General features: G+C 49.3%; 1 protein-coding gene, 3 long non-coding RNA genes and 1 pseudogene across 4 annotated transcripts; 3 read left to right on the top strand and 2 right to left on the bottom strand.

Annotated features, from left to right (window-relative positions):
* Positions 1 to 23: 23 nt before the first annotated feature.
* Positions 24 to 705, top strand: LOC117192202. The gene is made up of 3 exons (XR_004474246.1): positions 24 to 354; positions 424 to 493; positions 560 to 705. It is a non-coding gene; the product is annotated as an uncharacterized LOC117192202 (long non-coding RNA).
* Positions 706 to 1,880: 1,175 nt separating this feature from the next.
* LOC117192198 lies at positions 1,881 to 4,308 on the bottom strand (annotated as a pseudogene).
* An 87-nt stretch (positions 4,309 to 4,395) lies between these two features.
* Positions 4,396 to 5,048, top strand: LOC117192201. Its single transcript, XR_004474245.1, has 3 exons — positions 4,396 to 4,701; positions 4,771 to 4,840; positions 4,907 to 5,048. It is a non-coding gene; the product is annotated as an uncharacterized LOC117192201 (long non-coding RNA).
* A 1,178-nt stretch (positions 5,049 to 6,226) lies between these two features.
* On the bottom strand, positions 6,227 to 8,706 carry LOC117192199 (translation initiation factor eIF-2B subunit delta-like). The gene is made up of 5 exons (XM_033396866.1): positions 8,622 to 8,706; positions 8,407 to 8,521; positions 7,706 to 8,281; positions 7,066 to 7,656; positions 6,227 to 7,005 (listed from the first exon to the last, which is right to left on the bottom strand). Exons 2-5 carry the CDS (start codon positions 8,467 to 8,469, stop codon positions 6,322 to 6,324), a joined length of 1,914 nt encoding a protein of 637 aa, XP_033252757.1. The 5' UTR covers positions 8,470 to 8,521; positions 8,622 to 8,706; the 3' UTR covers positions 6,227 to 6,321.
* Positions 8,707 to 8,876: 170 nt separating this feature from the next.
* LOC117192196 lies at positions 8,877 to 9,447 on the top strand. The gene is made up of 3 exons (XR_004474244.1): positions 8,877 to 9,100; positions 9,170 to 9,239; positions 9,306 to 9,447. It is a non-coding gene; the product is annotated as an uncharacterized LOC117192196 (long non-coding RNA).
* Positions 9,448 to 15,320: the final 5,873 nt, after the last annotated feature.

Raw genomic sequence — 15,320 nt, 5'->3', positions numbered from 1 at the left:
ATAAAGTCGGTGTTGCATGCGAAGATATCGATAGGTGATACCCCATAGAAGCGGTGAGGAGGATAGAAGTTTGAACAGAGTGGCAAGGCCAAAATTTAAGGGGAAAAGGTTAGCGAAGAGTGGCGTCCTGGAGAGTGAGAGTTCCGCGCGCTCTCCGGAGCCGTTATGAGAGAAGATTTCCGATCTCATCCCATAACGGAGTCCCGAAGCCAACTCACCCATACCCCAGCGGCCCGGGAGCATTAAACAGAGCAGCTAAGCCAAGAGGGGGTTCAGAGAAAGAAATTCCCGCAACGGAGGAGCATGCGCGCCGGGCATAGTGATCTAGTGATTTTTTTTCTTCTGAAAGAAAAAGTGAGTGGGATGAGGATGGAGTAGTGGCCATCACCCTGAAAAAAAAGATAAATAAATCTGTGATTCCAGGGGATCCAGATCAGTGAGAGACCAGGAACCAGGACTAGCGGGACGGGAAAGAGACCCAAGAAGCATAAGAGTGAGTCCGCTCCAGAGAAGGGAATAAAGTAACCCCAAATTAATTTTTTTGTTGGCCAATCCGTAGGGAATAGGTCACAGCTCCGCCATCCTGGCTTGCTTTTTGCTGGGCTCGAATACACAATCCTGGCCACGTAGAGCGGGTCCCTCGCCCATTTAGGGACAGAAAAAAAATCATCAATCAACTTATTTACTCCCATTATTTATTTTTGTTAGACGTCTCCATTTATATGTATATGTTAATCCCCTAATTTAAGTCCGTCCATATTATATCTATATGTAACTTATTTATATTTATTATATTAATTATTTCTATTTATCTATTTATTTATTAACCGCCCGTAGTGATAAGATGAGGGGGGTATGAATAGGCAGGCTTAGTGTAGCGATGATACCGTGCAAAAGTAGGAAATTGAAGTGAAAATTATAACGAAGAAAATGAATTGCTAAGCGTTTCATATGGGGGGAAGAGGAGCCACAGCAACGAGAGGGTAAGGCTGCTGCACATGGCAGCATGGCATGGAGATCCAAAACGTTGTCATTCAGATCTCAGGTAGGGAGGGTACGTCAGGGGTAAAAACATCGACACCTCGACCTGGTCCACGTCTGTGTTGAAGGAAGTTACTGTAATGTTGTTTGTCGAGTAGAGTCCGTTTGCAGTTTTTTTTTGTCGGTTACTTTTGTTGTTTCAATTTGTTCGAGATGTCCAATTAGTTGGTATATTGTGCGACCTGAGGGCTTGGGAAGTACCCAGCCCTGGGATGACTGGCTAGCCGGCCTTTCCCCGAAGAAAACAAAGGTTCGTAACAATAATGGCGCCCAATCTGAGACAGGGAAGTGGACTCGCAGTCCTGGCTCTACCATCAAAGAGGGAGAGTACGGATGCGAATCACACAGACGTCGAAGAAAGTATAAATATCCAGCAGGGAAGATAGATCTCGAGTGGTATTTTGCAATCTGGGGTCCATCGGTGTTCCGGTGGCCTGTGAGGGACTCGACGAGTTGGCTCACAGAAGCACGGCGCTGAGGGATCTGAGGATGCAAAGAAAATCCACAAAGTAAAAAGTTTTTTTTGGTGTTTGAAGATTCGGCACTTATCTGACAACGGGAAGCAGGAAATCTCAAGAGGGGATTTGGTTTGGCACTGGCAGAGGAGAATCCACAAGCCAGTTAGCAACCGGCCCGGTGCCTGGTGTGCAAAATGAGAACCTGAAGAAGAAAAAAGAAATACCCGAAGTTAGGATATGGCCAGAAAGATTTCTGTTTTTCGCTTCCCCTGCTTACCGCTGGATGCAGTCGGGAGCGCCGCCCCCTCCTAAGCTGCGGTCCTTCGCATTAACCATATTCCACTAGGATTAACCTGCCTGGCAAAAAAACAAGGAAGAACATAAAATACTATTCAAAATTGTTTATCGATTTGATCAAAATGTAATAAAAAAATTAATATTTATTCAACAGCAGCGGGATTTATCTGAGCGACGATTAGTAGCCAATTTCTGGCTTGATACGCAAAATGACGGGAACACTGGTGCAGGGCAGGATGGCCACCTCGGTGACCACGGCGCTGACCAGCTCTGGTGGCGTTATGTCATAGTTCAGGTTGAGGGGCGTGAGATGGGCCTTGGCTGTCCAGTTCTTGAGGCAGCACTTGTCGTCGCGCACCAGATCGTTGGGATCGCTCAGCTCGTTGTAGACAATGGCGTCGGTCTGGAATCGTTCGCTGAACTTGTGCGTCTCACAGCAGACCAGAACGGGGACATTGTGGGCGTTAGCCACGAGGGCCACCTGAGCAGTGCCTGTTCGCGCCATCACATAGCCGTTGGCCAGCAGAGCATGGGCACCCAGTAGCACCTTGGTAGCTTCGGCCATCACATAGCCCACGGCATTGATCAGCACATAGGTGCAGGGTATTCCGTGAGCGTGTAGGCGCCGCAGCATCCCCTGGCCCTCGCAGGTGGGACGCGAATCGACCACAATGACACGGAAAGCGACCTGTCGCCGCTTAGCCTCCTCGCAGATGAACTGTATTAGTGAGGAGCAGCCAAAGGTGAGCAGTACATCACCATCGGTGATTTTGTCCTGCAGAGAACTGCTTATGGCTTGAGAAGCCTTGCCAATCTGGTTCTCCATATAGGTGTCGATGAAGTGGACGAGCAGTTCCTTCAGCTGCGATTACGATTTGGATCAACATTACTGATGGAGTGTAGGCATTGGACACGGAGACGGCCGGCGGACGACACTTGTGCAGATGATCCACGTGATGCTTCACTGCAGCATCCAAGCTGCGCCCAAACTCCTTCTTAGCAGGCGTCTCAAAGTCCTGCACCACCTGCCGCAGGGCATGCAGGAAGGCAATGCACCGCGCATTGGAGCCGACCACTGTGCGCTGAGCATATTGCACTCCAAGGTGAGCCATGCTGGGATGCACCAGCGGATCGTTGATGAACAGGCTGGCGCCCTTCTCTGCACAAACTAAATGATTGAACAGCTTTACTTTGCACTTTGATTTGGCGGTGATTAATGAGTTTTTGCTGGGTGAAGAACTCGTTGCTGATTTTACAGGCGAGACGCTTTCCCGTTTTAGTTCCTTGAGTACCGTGGCCGTGACTTTCGCCGTAGCTGCACCCGGAGCCTTGACCGCTGGCTGGGCTTTCTTTACTTGTCCTTGTCCTTGGGCCTTGGCTGCCCTCTGAGCTTCCTGAGGGGCCCGCCGCTCGGCTTTGCTGAGAGCGGGTTTCTTCTGTGAATGACAGAGAATGAGGGGTTTTTAAATTATATTTGTACCTTACCTTTTCGTCATTCGCTGCAGAGGATGGAGCTGCGGTTGGTGTTGGAGTCTTATCCGTCACTTTTAAGTTGGCCAGCTTCTGCACTGGGGGCTCAACCTTGGCTCCACTGGATTTGGCTGCCTTCTCAGCCTGTTTGGCCGCCTTCTTAGCCTCTCGCTCAGCCTTAATCTGGTCGCGTGTCTTGTCCCCAGTTTCCGTGTCTGTCGACGCAGTGCAAGTGACTGCGGCAATAGGAGCTGGTGGCCCTGCAGTTTCTGCAGGTGGTTCTGGCTTGACCCTGGCAGTGGTTGTGGTCGTGGTTGTCAGCTTTGTAGTTATGGTCGTCTGTATTGATGATTTTTGTGGCTGGTGTTGTAGCCTTTTTCTTCTTTGCCTGCTTGGCTTGCTTCTTGGCCTCGCGCTCTGCCATGACCTGCTCACGCGTTGCATCCTGCTGGCTGTTGTCCCCTGGCATTGCACTCTCAGTGGGCGCGGAGTCAGTAGTCGACGATTCTGTAGTAGTATTAGCAGTAGTAGTGCTATCTTCAACGCGATTTCGTTTGCTTCGGGGTCGATTTCGCCTCTGTTTCTTTTGCTTGGCCCTGGTCGTCTGACTCTCGGTCTGTGGGAGTGGGGTGTTTAGTTAAGATAACTACCAAGCTAGGATACAATTTTAAATCAAATCATTAGGCATGCAAAACCAAGCACTACGGAGCTAATAAGGTTTAAGTGAGTAAGGCCTGATACCTGTGACACCTGATCGCTCGTTTTAATCATTTTGATAGCTTCCACGGAGACAGACATGGACATTTAAATAGCAAAGGAAGTGGAAAGCCTGGAGAAGAAGCCCTTAGTAGCGGCACTATTAGGACACACAAAGATGTTAGCAAATGGTACAATTCCTCATTAACCGGCTTCGTAACTAACTATAAAGAGGGTTTTATGGCCCGGGCTCTGTTTACCTTACGATTTGTGGAATTGTTCAATTTATTTGCTCACGATGGCAAAAACTCCAGCTGATTTCATATTATCGATAGTGCCATCGATGGTTTCGCAGCCCTAATTTGAATCCTACATTTTACTACAAATAAAGTCGGTGTTGCATGCGAAGATATCGATAGGTGATACCCCATAGAAGCGGTGAGGAGGATAGAAGTTTGAACAGAGTGGCAAGGCCAAAATTTAAGGGGAAAAGGTTAGCGAAGAGTGGCGTCCTGGAGAGTGAGAGTTCCGCGCGCTCTCCGGAGCCGTTATGAGAGAAGATTTCCGATCTCATCCCATAACGGAGTCCCGAAGCCAACTCACCCATACCCCAGCGGCCCGGGAGCATTAAACAGAGCAGCTAAGCCAAGAGGGGGTTCAGAGAAAGAAATTCCCGCAACGGAGGAGCATGCGCGCCGGGCATAGTGATCTAGTGATTTTTTTTGTTCTGAAAGAAAAAGTGAGTGGGATGAGGATGGAGTAGTGGCCATCACACTGAAAAAAAAGATAAATAAATCTGTGATTCCAGGGGATCCAGATCAGTGAGAGACCAGGAACCAGGACTAGCGGGACGGGAAAGAGACCCAAGAAGCATAAGAGTGAGTCCGCTCCAGAGAAGGGAATAAAGTAACCCCAAATTAATTTTTTTGTTGGCCAATCCGTAGGGAATAGGTCACAGCTCCGCCATCCTGGCTTGCTTTTTGCTGGGCTCGAATACACAATCCTGGCCACGTAGAGCGGGTCCCTCGCCCATTTAGGGACAGAAAAAAAATCATCAATCAACTTATTTACTCCCATTATTTATTTTTGTTAGACGTCTCCATTTATATGTATATGTTAATCCCCTAATTTAAGTCCGTCCATATTATATCTATATGTAACTTATTTATATTTATTATATTAATTATTTCTATTTATCTATTTATTTATTAACCGCCCGTAGTGATAAGATGAGGGGGGTATGAATAGGCAGGCTTAGTGTAGCGATGATACCGTGCAAAAGTAGGAAATTGAAGTGAAAATTATAACGAAGAAAATGAATTGCTAAGCGTTTCATATGGGGGGAAGAGGAGCCACAGCAACGAGAGGGTAAGGCTGCTGCACATGGCAGCATGGCATGGAGATCCAAAACGTTGTCATTCAGATCTCAGGTAGGGAGGGTACGTCAGGGGTAAAAACATCGACACCTCGACCTGGTCCACGTCTGTGTTGAAGGAAGTTACTGTAATGTTGTTTGTCGAGTAGAGTCCGTTTGCAGTTTTTTTTTGTCGGTTACTTTTGTTGTTTCAATTTGTTCGAGATGTCCAATTAGTTGGTATATTGTGCGACCTGAGGGCTTGGGAAGTACCCAGCCCTGGGATGACTGGCTAGCCGGCCTTTCCCCGAAGAAAACAAAGGTTCGTAACAATAATGGCGCCCAATCTGAGACAGGGAAGTGGACTCGCAGTCCTGGCTCTACCATCAAAGAGGGAGAGTACGGATGCGAATCACACAGACGTCGAAGAAAGTATAAATATCCAGCAGGGAAGATAGATCTCGAGTGGTATTTTGCAATCTGGGGTCCATCGGTGTTCCGGTGGCCTGTGAGGGACTCGACGAGTTGGCTCACAGAAGCACGGCGCTGAGGGATCTGAGGATGCAAAGAAAATCCACAAAGTAAAAAGTTTTTTTTGGTGTTTGAAGATTCGGCACTTATCTGACAACGGGAAGCAGGAAATCTCAAGAGGGGATTTGGTTTGGCACTGGCAGAGGAGAATCCACAAGCCAGTTAGCAACCGGCCCGGTGCCTGGTGTGCAAAATGAGAACCTGAAGAAGAAAAAAGAAATACCCGAAGTTAGGATATGGCCAGAAAGATTTCTGTTTTTCGCTTCCCCTGCTTACCGCTGGATGCAGTCGGGAGCGCCGCCCCTCCTAAGCTGCGGTCCCTCGCATTAACCATATTCCACTAGGATTAACCTGCCTGGCAAAAAAACAAGGAAGAACATAAAATACTATTCAAAATTGTTTATCGATTTGATCAAAATGTAATAAAAAAAATTAATATTTATTCAACAGCAGCGGGATTTATCTGAGCGACGATTAGTAGCCAATTTCTGGCTTGATACGCAAAATGACGGGAACACTGGTGCAGGGCAGGATGGCCACCTCGGTGACCACGGCGCTGACCAGCTCTGGTGGCGTTATGTCATAGTTCAGGTTGAGGGGCGTGAGATGGGCCTTGGCTGTCCAGTTCTTGAGGCAGCACTTGTCGTCGCGCACCAGATCGTTGGGATCGCTCAGCTCGTTGTAGACAATGGCGTCGGTCTGGAATCGTTCGCTGAACTTGTGCGTCTCACAGCAGACCAGAACGGGGACATTGTGGGCGTTAGCCACGAGGGCCACCTGAGCAGTGCCTGTTCGCGCCATCACATAGCCGTTGGCCAGCAGAGCATGGGCACCCAGTAGCACCTTGGTAGCTTCGGCCATCACATAGCCCACGGCATTGATCAGCACATAGGTGCAGGGTATTCCGTGAGCGTGTAGGCGCCGCAGCATCCCCTGGCCCTCGCAGGTGGGACGCGAATCGACCACAATGACACGGAAAGCGACCTGTCGCCGCTTAGCCTCCTCGCAGATGAACTGTATTAGAGAGGAGCAGCCAAAGGTGAGCAGTACATCACCATCGGTGATTTTGTCCTGCAGAGAACTGCTTATGGCTTGAGAAGCCTTGCCAATCTGGTTCTCCATATAGGTGTCGATGAAGTAGACGAGCAGTTCCTTCAGCTGCGATTACGATTTGGATCAACATTACTGATGGAGTGAGTCTGACGAGAAGAGACTTACCTCCGCCTCTGGCACATCTGCCGGCAGTTGCGTGACCTGATTCCTAAACTGTTTGTAGGCATTGGACACGGAGACGGCCGGCGGACGACACTTGTGCAGATGATCCACGTGATGCTTCACTGCAGCATCCAAGCTGCGCCCAAACTCCTTCTTAGCAGGCGTCTCAAAGTCCTGCACCACCTGCCGCAGGGCATGCAGGAAGGCAATGCACCGCGCATTGGAGCCGACCACTGTGCGCTGAGCATATTGCACTCCAAGGCGAGCCATGCTGGGATGCACCAGCGGATCGTTGATGAACAGGCTGGCGCCCTTCTCTGCCCAAACTAAATGATTGAACAGCTTTACTTTGCACTTTGATTTGGCGGTGATTAATGAGTTTTTGCTGGGTGAAGAACTCGTTGCTGATTTTACAGGCGAGACGCTTTCCCGTTTTAGTTCCTTGAGTACCGTGGCCGTGACTTTCGCCGTAGCTGCACCCGGAGCCTTGACCGCTGGCTGGGCTTTCTTTACTTGTCCTTGTCCTTGGGCCTTGGCTGCCCTCTGAGCTTCCTGAAGGGCCCGCCGCTCGGCTTTGCTGAGAGCGGGTTTCTTCTGTGAATGACAGAGAATGAGGGGTTTTTAAATTATATTTGTACCTTACCTTTTCGTCATTCGCTGCAGAGGATGGAGCTGCGGTTGGTGTTGGAGTCTTATCCGTCACTTTTAAGTTGGCCAGCTTCTGCACTGGGGGCTCAACCTTGGCTCCACTGGATTTGGCTGCCTTCTCAGCCTGTTTGGCCGCCTTCTTAGCCTCTCGCTCAGCCTTAATCTGGTCGCGTGTCTTGTCCCCAGTTTCCGTGTCTGTCGACGCAGTGCAAGTGACTGCGGCAATAGGAGCTGGTGGCCCTGCAGTTGTTGTGGTCGTGGTTGTCAGCTTTGTAGTTATGGTCGTCTGCTCTACTTCGGTGATGATTTTTGTGTCTGGTGTTGTAGCCTTTTGCTTCTTGGCCTGCTTGGCTTGCTTCTTGGCCTCGCGCTCTGCCATGACCTGCTCACGCGTTGCATCCTGCTGGCTGTTGTCCCCTGGCATTGCACTCTCAGTGGGCGCGGAGTCAGTAGTCGACGATTCTGTAGTAGTATTAGCAGTAGTAGTGCTATCTTCAACGCGATTTCGTTTGCTTCGGGGTCGATTTCGCCTCTGTTTCTTTTGCTTGGCCCTGGTCGTCTGGCTCTCGGTCTGTGGGAGTGGGGTGTTTAGTTAAGATAACTACCAAGCTAGGATACAATTTTAAATCAAATCATTAGGCATGCAAAACCAAGCACTACGGAGCTAATAAGGTTTAAGTGAGTAAGGCCTGATACCTGTGACACCTGATCGCTCGTTTTAATCATTTTGATAGCTTCCACGGAGACAGACATGGACATTTAAATAGCAAAGGAAGTGGAAAGCCTGGAGAAGAAGCCCTTAGTAGCGGCACTATTAGGACACACAAAGATGTTAGCAAATGGTACAATTCCTCATTAACCGGCTTCGTAACTAACTATAAAGAGGGTTTTATGGCCCGGGCTCTGTTTACCTTACGATTTGTGGAATTGTTCAATTTATTTGCTCACGATGGCAAAAACTCCAGCTGATTTCATATTATCGATAGTGCCATCGATGGTTTCGCAGCCCTAATTTGAATCCTACATTTTACTACAAATAAAGTCGGTGTTGCATGCGAAGATATCGATAGGTGATACCCCATAGAAGCGGTGAGGAGGATAGAAGTTTGAACAGAGTGGCAAGGCCAAAATTTAAGGGGAAAAGGTTAGCGATGAGTGGCGTCCTGGAGAGTGAGAGTTCCGCGCGCTCTCCGGAGCCGTTATGAGAGAAGATTTCCGATCTCATCCCATAACGGAGTCCCGAAGCCAACTCACCCATACCCCAGCGGCCCGGGAGCATTAAACAGAGCAGCTAAGCCAAGAGGGGGTTCAGAGAAAGAAATTCCCGCAACGGAGGAGCATGCGCGCCGGGCATAGTGATCTAGTGATTTTTTTTGTTCTGAAAGAAAAAGTGAGTGGGATGAGGATGGAGTAGTGGCCATCACACTGAAAAAAAAGATAAATAAATCTGTGATTCCAGGGGATCCAGATCAGTGAGAGACCAGGAACCAGGACTAGCGGGACGGGAAAGAGACCCAAGAAGCATAAGAGTGAGTCCGCTCCAGAGAAGGGAATAAAGTAACCCCAAATTAATTTTTTTGTTGGCCAATCCGTAGGGAATAGGTCACAGCTCCGCCATCCTGGCTTGCTTTTTGCTGGGCTCGAATACACAATCCTGGCCACGTAGAGCGGGTCCCTCGCCCATTTAGGGACAGAAAAAAAATCATCAATCAACTTATTTACTCCCATTATTTATTTTTGTTAGACGTCTCCATTTATATGTATATGTTAATCCCCTAATTTAAGTCCGTCCATATTATATCTATATGTAACTTATTTATATTTATTATATTAATTATTTCTATTTATCTATTTATTTATTAACCGCCCGTAGTGATAAGATGAGGGGGGTATGAATAGGCAGGCTTAGTGTAGCGATGATACCGTGCAAAAGTAGGAAATTGAAGTGAAAATTATAACGAAGAAAATGAATTGCTAAGCGTTTCATATGGGGGGAAGAGGAGCCACAGCAACGAGAGGGTAAGGCTGCTGCACATGGCAGCATGGCATGGAGATCCAAAACGTTGTCATTCAGATCTCAGGTAGGGAGGGTACGTCAGGGGTAAAAACATCGACACCTCGACCTGGTCCACGTCTGTGTTGAAGGAAGTTACTGTAATGTTGTTTGTCGAGTAGAGTCCGTTTGCAGTTTTTTTTTGTCGGTTACTTTTGTTGTTTCAATTTGTTCGAGATGTCCAATTAGTTGGTATATTGTGCGACCTGAGGGCTTGGGAAGTACCCAGCCCTGGGATGACTGGCTAGCCGGGCTTTCCCCGAAGAAAACAAAGGTTCGTAACAATAATGGCGCCCAATCTGAGACAGGGAAGTGGACTCGCAGTCCTGGCTCTACCATCAAAGAGGGAGAGTACGGATGCGAATCACACAGACGTCGAAGAAAGTATAAATATCCAGCAGGGAAGATAGATCTCGAGTGGTATTTTGCAATCTGGGGTCCATCGGTATTCCGGTGGCCTGTGAGGGACTCGACGAGTTGGCTCACAGAAGCACGGCGCTGAGGGATCTGAGGATGCAAAGAAAATCCACAAAGTAAAAAGTTTTTTTTGGTGTTTGAAGATTCGGCACTTATCTGACAACGGGAAGCAGGAAATCTCAAGAGGGGATTTGGTTTGGCACTGGCAGAGGAGAATCCACAAGCCAGTTAGCAACCGGCCCGGTGCCTGGTGTGCAAAATGAGAACCTGAAGAAGAAAAAAGAAATACCCGAAGTTAGGATATGGCCAGAAAGATTTCTGTTTTTCGCTTCCCCTGCTTACCGCTGGATGCAGTCGGGAGGGTAGATTCTCAATGAGATTTTTGTTCTGAGTGGCCCGTGGGGACAGAAGTCGGCCACGCGTTGCACTCGGAGCAGCTACAACATCCCGCAACAAACATTCAGTAGGGAAGTAGGCGGAAACAGCGACTGTAGGGAAGTGAGCGCCCTTGACTCTTAATCTTCCAAGGAAGATACGATTAGTCAACAGCGCTCGCAAAGTTCTAGACGTTGGACAGGAAAAGACGTAGAACACCATGTGCGGAGTTGGCCCTAGTAGTAGTTGTGGTTCCTTTCCCCCTTATTATTGTTTTGCCGTATGAAGTGTTTTTGTGCTGAAGATCAGTGAGTTAGCGTTATAGGTAGTGATTAGGCGATTGTTCTGAAAGAAGAATAGATAATTGTAGTGAATAAAAAGATAAATAGGATAGTTCGAGGTAGGGAAATATAGGGCCAAGTTGATGAGCGCGTACAACTTGCGGTCTAAACAGAAAATGACCCGCAGGACTCCTCCACCAGGTAACCTCCAAGGACAGATGCAAGGCGGTGACACACAGGGCGCTGAGGGGCGTGGAGACGACAGCTGGAATTTGCCAGGCCAATCCAACGCACTGCCCTCCGAGATTCTCTCAGGAGTAAATGTCGCCATAGCGCAAGCACAGGAGACGTGGAGAGGCAGCATGGCAGATACCCTTAGTAAGACGCTGCAGGAGGATTCCGTCGCGGCTTTATGGAGCTGATGGGGGCCATAACAGAGGTGATGGCGCCTCTGCGCCAGAACGTGGAATTGATCCAAGACCTGAGATTGGAAAGAGACCAGAAGGAAATCAAGGATAATAACGGCGATCAGCAGCCTCTAGCTCACCCCAGGCAGAAACCGAACACAGGGACCATTCCCAAAAGGTCCAAGGACGATGACGCATGGAATTCCCAGTCGCCTCCAAGGAAGCCGGCGATGTTGAGCCAGAACTGGCGCCGAGGAATAGGCGAGGCGGACCTGGATCCAGGTATTGGAAGGCAGAGACGGGAGACATCAGGAGACGGCGGAGGTCCAACAGATCTGCCACCATTTGAAAGGAGAGATGATTGGAGAGGAGCGAGATGGGGACGCGTCGACAAATGGGAAATCCACTTCGACGGAGACCCAAATAAGATGACGGTGCAGGACTTCGTGTTCAGGGTCGAGTTCCTCCGTAGGCAGAACCGACGGTCGTGGGACAAGGTCTTTGACGACTTTCACCATCTCGTCAAAGGACAAGCGGCGGAGTGGTATTGGCAATTTGTCCGAGAACGGCCTCCGGAAGTATGGGAGGATTTGAAGGACGAGTTAGTATCCCGGTTCCGAGCAGTGGGTGGCGAGTTCGAGCGGCTACGCACCTTGCATGAGCGACGACAACAATCTGGCGAATCTGTGGAAGAGTACTTTAGAGCGATGCGCAGGCTGGCAGCTAGACTCACCACACCTTTGGTTGAGTACGAAATGGTGCGAGTCTTGAAGAAGGGACTCGATGACGAGATCGCCCGCTACGTTTACGCGATCCGAGTCCGAAACGTGGAGCAGCTGAGGGAAGAGTGCCTGGAAGTAGAGTACCACTTTCGCGGACGCGAGCAGAAGTCGACGTTCCGTCCTGCGCCGAAATTCCATTCAGCCGGGAAGCGAGTGGAGGAGCTAGAGCCGGAAGACGAAGACGAAGCAAGGATAGTAGAAGAAACTCACCTGGCGAACAAACCCAGGCTGTGTTGCTGGAATTGCGGCCAGTTCGACCACGGGTTCCGAGACTGCGTGGCGAAGGAACGCAAAATATTTTGTTACCGCTGCGGAAAGCCAGAAATGTTTACTCCAACGTGTCCAAATTGCTCGGGAAACGCACGATCGGGCATGATGAAAGCGGGAGATCAGCGCTCGGGACAGAAGCCCGCGAAGAAATGAATTTCTAATCAATATAGAAATTAAGAATAATAGCCCGAATAAATTTAATAAAAATAGTTTGAAGTTCATACCGGCCGAAGAGAGGATGAGGAGATACATACAAATTCGAAACCAGATCTTTGATGACAGGCAGCTGGAGGGGATGCGCGGTGTCAGTCGTAGACTCCAAAAGGCCCGTTCCAGATTTAAGGAAAGGCGACAGACTCGCAAAGAGGTGGCCGAGGCAGTCAGACGAGGAGCAGGACGCGATCCCAGAGTATTTGCCGAAGTGCAGATAAGAGGACATCGGATTGCTGGACTCCTAGATACTGGGGCATCCGTTAGTGTCTTAGGAAAGGGCAGCCGTGAACTCCTTGCCGACCTCGAGGTGGAAATGGACAATTATGTCTCTATCATCAAGATAGCCTCTGGAGAAGACAGGTCCATAGTCGGCAAAACCAAACTCTGCGTAGGATATAACGGAATGAATAAAGAGATCTTGTTTTACGTATGCCCGTACCTAGAGCAAGCCATGTACCTGGGTATTGATTTCTGGAGATCCTTCGCGCTGGCTCCCACAGTCCTCGGAGAAGAGCCCAGTCGATCCAGCGAGGCCCAAGTAGGCGAGATCCAAATGTCCCCAATCAGCCAGTACGCCGAACATCGCCAGGAGGACGTGGATGTGGAAGCTTGGACCCTGGAAGACACGGAAACCGAAGAGCTGGAGAAGGTAAAGAAGGAGTTTCTGACCTATGAGGATGCCGGATTAGGAACAACGACGGTAGAGAAGCATCGGATCCAGTTGATCGAGGGCGCAGAACCATTTAAAGATCGGCATTACCCTCAATCCCCAGCGATGCAGGAGGTGATCTGGACCGAGGTGGATAAAATGCTGGAACTAGGAGTGATCGAGGTCAGCGATAGTCCATGGAGCAATCGGACGACGGTGGTGCGAAAGCCAAACAAAAATAGATTCTGTTTGGACGCGCGGAAACTGAATCAGCTCACCGTAAAAGATGCTTACCCTCTTCCTAGAATCGAGGGTATACTGTCCAGGATTGACCAGACATATTACATTTCGTACATATTACATTTCGACCTCAAATTCGCATTCTGGCAAATTAAATTGGACCCAGAAAGCCGGAAGTGCACCGCATTTACCGTTGCAGGCCGTCCGCTGTATCAATTCGTGATGATGCCCTTCGGTCTGTGTAACGCTGCCCAGAGGTTATGCAGAGTGATGGATAAGGTAATCCCGACTCAGCTCAGATCAAACGTTTTCGTTTATTTGGACGATCTTTTGGTGATAGCCCCGGATTTCCAGACGCATTTGCGATATCTGCGATTGGTGGCCCAGTGCCTGAAAAGAGCGAATTTGACGATAGGTCTAAAAAAATCCAAATTCTGCTTTAAGTCGCTGAAATACCTGGGGTTTATCATCGGAGGCGGCACGCTGCAAATGGATCCCGATAGGGTTGTGGCTATACAAAAGATCCCGAGCCCGAGTTCAGTGAAGGAGCTACGGAGCTTCATAGGAACCGCAGGATGGTATAGGCGCTTCATCAAGGACTTCGCCACCATCGCGGTACCGTTAACAGATGCTCCGAAGAAGCATCCGCGCGGGAAGTTTTCCTTGCCAACGGAAGCGAGGGCGGCCATAGAATCCCTGAAGAAGGCACTCACCACGGCTCCTGTATTAGTCCATGCCGACTTTAAACGCCATTTCTACATCCAGTGCGACGCCTCAAATTTTGGAGTGGGAGCAGTGCTTTTTCAGCTGGATGATGACAAAGCAGAGCGCCCAGTGGCATTCTTTTCTTCCAAGCTAAACAAACATCAAATAAATTATTCGGTAACGGAGAAAGAATGCTTAGCTGCGGTATTGGCGATTGAAAGATTCAGGCCATATGTGGAATTGATGCCGTTCACGGTAATCACTGACCACGCCAGCCTTAAATGGCTAATGTCACTCAAGGACCTGAATGGGCGCCTAGCGAGATGGTCATTGCGGCTGCAGAGGTTCGACTTTGAGATCGAACACCGCAAGGGAGTCGAAAATTTAGTGGCGGATACACTATCGCGCTGCATCGAGGAGGTGGTCCTAGACCCAACGGAAATCCTCGGATTCCAGACGACGGAATTCAAATCAACGGAATACCAGGAGTTGAAAGAAGAAATCTGCAGGAACAAAGAATTATTGCCTGACCTGCGAATAGACGGGGACCTGGTATTCAAGCGAATGGGCTTCGCGCAAATCGACGACCAAGTGGAAGGTTCCATGTGGAAATTATGGATTCCCGCGTCACTGACGAAAACCCTCATCGCGAAGGCCCACGAAGACCACACAGCTGGACACGGTGGAATGAAGAAGACCTTGCATAGGTTAAAAAGGCACTACTACTGGCCGGCGATGACGGCACAAATGCGGGAATACGTCCGAAGCTGCACCGAATGCAAGGAATCCAAAGCTCCCAATTACCGTAGCCAAGTCGGGATCGGGCAGGAAGTGGTCGGGCAGGAGAGGCCATTCCAAAAGATCTACATAGACTTCCTGGGAAAGTATCCCAGGTCAAAAAGGGGACAGGCCTGGATTTTCGTCGTCGTAGACCACTTTTCAAAATTTACCTTCTTGAAGGCGATGAGAGAGGCGACCGCTGCGAACGTCGTTCAATTCCTGGTGCAAGAGGTATTCTACAAATTCGGGGTGCCAGAGGTGATCCACTCCGACAACGGAAAGCAGTTCCTATCGAAGGCGTTCATGGACATGGTCAGCGGCTTCGGGATCCGACACATGCGCACAGCAGTCTACTCGCCGCAAAGCAATGCAGCCGAGAGATTAAATCGGACGATACTCGCTGCAATAAGGACGTATTTGGAAAAGGATCACAGAGAC

This window comes from Drosophila miranda (assembly GCF_003369915.1).
Source record: "Drosophila miranda strain MSH22 chromosome Y unlocalized genomic scaffold, D.miranda_PacBio2.1 Contig_Y2_pilon, whole genome shotgun sequence".
Lineage (NCBI taxonomy): Eukaryota > Metazoa > Arthropoda > Insecta > Diptera > Drosophilidae > Drosophila > Drosophila miranda.
The sequence above is the reverse complement of the archived record's forward strand: the minus strand, read 5'-3'. Positions and strand labels throughout refer to the sequence as shown.